Raw genomic sequence first — 4,361 nt, 5'->3', positions numbered from 1 at the left:
ATTTGACTGCAAGTACAAAACATTAACTCAAATCAATTACATTATTATACAAATTAATTATATTTACATTTGCGTTATATCATGTATCAATAATTGATACATGCTATAGAGAATGAATTAAATGCTATTGTATTGTCGGATACTGTTATTCGAATTACATTCTTATGAATGTTAGTCCTAACGTAAAGGAGAAATCAGGTTCGTTAATTGTCAATGTTAATTTCCTACTAGATTGTATATTACATCTAAATATTAACGTAATCGGCATTTATTAGAAAATCGAAAGTCCTGCAATGTAATTTTTAGGAATAAACGTTAATTTATACGTCGGTCTTCTCAATTTCGAGATGTATCCGATTCGTTACTAGATTATCAATCCTCCTCGTCACATTCAGGAAAGCAACAGTAATATTCATATAATACTACTGGTAATTCTGATGTCTCTCTTATTATGTTTACAGCTATTTTAATTATAGGTTCCAATTGCTGCGCTTTGAATATGTAGGAAGGTTTACAAATGTTTCCACAACAGTAGCAATTCTCGAATTTTTTTCTACTTATATATTCATTCAATTTATCCCATCGAAAAATTATATGTTTATCTCTGTGAAAATATTGATTTAGTTTATTGCATAAATTATCAATAAGTAGGAACTTGTGTGATATATCTTATTTTTGCTAAAATTACATTATAGTACACAAGTTAAAAAAAGCAACGTACCTGCAATATTGCTGCAGTGACGTTGCTGCAAACATAGTAAGGCTTGGGTTTTTTTCAACACAAATTGTGGGTTTGACTTCTAATGGATTGTTTGAAATATTTATAGTTTGCAGTCGCAAATAAGTGAGCCCTGCTGGTAGATACATTAACATGTTATGCGACAAATCCAAAATACTAAGATTTCGAACCTTTTCAATGCCCTGTGGTAAACGTCCCAACAAGTTGTGACTCATTTTCAATTCTACTAATGCATTCAAACTCCAAATGTATTCCGATATTTCGAGCAACTGTAAATTAATGATATTCATGTTGACCGTGCTATTAATGAACTATTAATTGTTATTTATGACAACACCGCTTTGATTAGTGATTGCCGTGATATCTTATAATGACTTACCGAATTGTTACTTATATCTAGAAAATGTAAAGTTCTCTTAATGCGTGCTTCTTTTAGCCATACCCATCCAGAATATCGACTCAAACAATTATGTGATAAATTAAGCCGTCGAAGACAATGAAAAGCGCCCAATTTTTTCGGCAACACATCAATTTTATTATTTGATATGTTCACATCTGTTAAATTTAGCCACATTGTAGTGTTATTCATGGTCAGAAAGTACAAGGTCAGTGGAGTGCAAAACTTCAAATGTGCTAAATATATTTTTGTCAAATCTTCTGAGTGAAAACGTTGTCTCTTAATTCGCTTATCTCCAAAAATTGCACGGCTTTTTCTCTTACCTCTCTGTATTGAAAATAATTATTTAAATTAGATTTGTAATTGGCAGTCCTTATGCTACAAGTTTAAAATAATTATACTTAATATTATATAACTCTAATACATGTAACTTCTCGAGTGAAGTGATTAATATGGAATAAAAATAGTTTTTATTAATATACGCATCATAGCAATTATTTACCATTGTGCAAAGACAATGTAAGTCTTATATTGTAATTATATATTACTAAGAACCAGATAAATTGGTAATTTAGGTTGCTAATAATATACGTTGCTGATAATATACAAAATTTGAAGATCTTTGTTGTGAATATATAATTTGTTCCAAGATTTCTGTAAAAAGTTATAAATGTTATGCGATTTTAATTATTTCATATATGTAAAAGACGTATGAATTTTCGTGATTTAGGCTTAACAAACACTTACAAATTATTACATCCAATGTACGTCACGTTCTGTTTGGGAAATCAAACATTTAGATAAAGAAAGGTCTACTGCCTACTGCCTATTGTCTTGTTTTTATGACCCACTTGCTTGTTTTGTTGCTGCCTTTGTAGAAAAATTTAGTACTCCATAGACTTGCGTAACTCCTAATTTATAACAGTGCGGTTTTCTTTTCTAAATTAGTTAAGGTGATGTTCTGACAGGATCCTCGAGGTAACTGTCGTATTTGATTATTACTTGTTGTTTTATATTAGAGTGACACTGATACAAATGTGAAACAGTATATTGTAAAGGTCGATTTTAAACTAAAGATTATAACTGAAATTAAAATAATAATAACGCCCTCGTTACATTTATTTTTGTAAAAATTCGGTTTTTTTGAGACTTATAAATTGTGTTTGTTAATTTTCAAAATTTATATTTATTATATATATTGTTAAATTTAAGTTCAAATGATAAATAGATATTTAAACGATACATTAGAAGTTACTTATCAGAGTACTGAATATTAAAATCTAAAAACACATAGATTATAGAAACTATTCAATATACAAACAATATTAGCGCGATTTAACATATCTTAAGGAACATTTTTTATAGCGATAAATACAATATTTTTTCGCGGATAACACGGATTCAAAAATTTGATTCATGTGAATTTATCCATTCTAATCCGTTTTCTCGTTTGCTGAGTTGGGTGCACTTCTGTTAACCACGTTTGACATTTGGTTTTCTGATTATGCGATATTTAATTTTGTTGATGTGTGATTATAAAGATTAAACTTTAATTGAAAACAATAATTTGGTTAAGTTACATTATATTATGAGGATAAATTAGAAATTTTACAGAAAAATTGTGCATCTTTAATTTAACTGTGTCAGAAACAAGAACTACCATCAATCATTATTTCATGACTACCCTAGTTCAGAAATGTTAGGCTGGGTTATTCTAGTTTAATGCAGATGGAAATCTGAGAGTAAAGTGGAGTAGAGAGGACATATCCGCGTTTTAGACAAATCTCCTTTTAGTGACGCCTTTATGTGGACAAATCGTTTATGTCGAACAGATATTTCTGTGAGTAACATATTGATAAGTACGGATCTACAATAGGACTTTATTCCATAAGCCATAAGAAATGGGCGAATCACAGTAGCGTACTCGATTCGAATGTAATTGGTCAATTTCTTACGGCTTAAGCCTTAAAACACACTGTTAGAAATTTCTCAATGAATTTTAATTAACATGTAAAGGAAGCATGTGGTTATACACGAAATTAAATGTAATGTATGATGTAAATAAAAATTAAGTTACAGTATTCTTAAATGTGATGAACGTGTGTATTGAAATTAATGAACACATTATTATAGAAATTAATTTACACGTTAATGAAAAGTACGAGATCTGTAACTGAAAAGTAATTTACGTTAATAACATGTAAGAAACGTAAACGTATTAAACGTTAAGCGTTAATAGTATCAGGCTTAATTAAAATATTATTAATATTCGTAAATGTAAAAGTATTTTAAATTTCAACGCGCTTAATTTTTCAGTTAAGCGTATTCAAATTTAATGTACTACAAACTTAAATTTTATTAGTACGTACGTTAATAGTTATTTCAATTACGATTAATTAAATGTCATTTATATCCGTAAATAAAAAGTATATTAAATTTTATTACACTTAATTTTTCAGATACTGTAAACTTAAATCTCATTAACATGTGCATTAATAGTCCTTTCAGTTACAGAGAAATTAAACTTCATTCACCAATGTATATTAAAAGTTAATGAAATTTAAGAACATTTCTAATAGTGCACCTATTGTAGATCCGGGGTAATAAATGCGTTCCGAGATATGAAGCGCATGATGCATCATTTGTTCGTGTTGCTCGTCAAATGATAAAGAAAGATAAAATGTCGTCATGCGCTTCATACGTAACTCGAAACGCAGCCATGTGCGTCCATAGCACGGAATAGAACCAAACAAAAAACTAAGTTACGAAGACTGTGAATAATATCTCCAGTTTCAAGCTTAAAATATTTACGATGTATACTCGGTATCGTTCGTTTCAATAATGTGACCTCAGCTGCACGCTTATTTTCAAGATATGGACTCTAAAACTCTTATATCAAGCAAATATATATCTGAAAAACATATTTAATATTAAAAAGTGCCAATCTTCTTTATACCGTGAAAAAATTCATATTTAAATTATATATTTGTTTTTGTAAGAGTACATTTAATTATTCAAATGCTCTTGGTTTTGCTATATCTAATTAATATAATCATACGTATAAAATGAGGGTATTAATACAGAGATTTTTCACCGAATGGAAATGTGGGTAAAACAGGAGGCTTTAGCATCGCCTTAAAATATTTACAATGTATAAATAGTGCAAATATATAACTTTTCTAATAAATAACTGAATAATAAGAAATAAAATTACTCGTCATTATA

General features: G+C 28.8%; 1 protein-coding gene across 1 annotated transcript; it reads right to left on the bottom strand.

Annotated features, from left to right (window-relative positions):
• Positions 1–372: 372 nt before the first annotated feature.
• LOC108757587 (leucine-rich repeat-containing protein 57-like) lies at positions 373–1,328 on the bottom strand. The gene is made up of 3 exons (XM_018502048.1): positions 1,119–1,328; positions 722–1,008; positions 373–604 (listed from the first exon to the last, which is right to left on the bottom strand). Exons 1-3 carry the CDS (start codon positions 1,326–1,328, stop codon positions 373–375), a joined length of 729 nt encoding a protein of 242 aa, XP_018357550.1.
• Positions 1,329–4,361: the final 3,033 nt, after the last annotated feature.

Source organism: Trachymyrmex cornetzi, unplaced genomic scaffold (assembly GCF_001594075.2).
Source record: "Trachymyrmex cornetzi isolate Tcor2-1 unplaced genomic scaffold, Tcor1.1 scaffold147, whole genome shotgun sequence".
In the NCBI taxonomy this organism is placed as follows: domain Eukaryota; kingdom Metazoa; phylum Arthropoda; class Insecta; order Hymenoptera; family Formicidae; genus Trachymyrmex; species Trachymyrmex cornetzi.
Note: the sequence above shows the minus strand (reverse complement) of the source record. Positions and strands in the feature narration are given on the sequence as shown.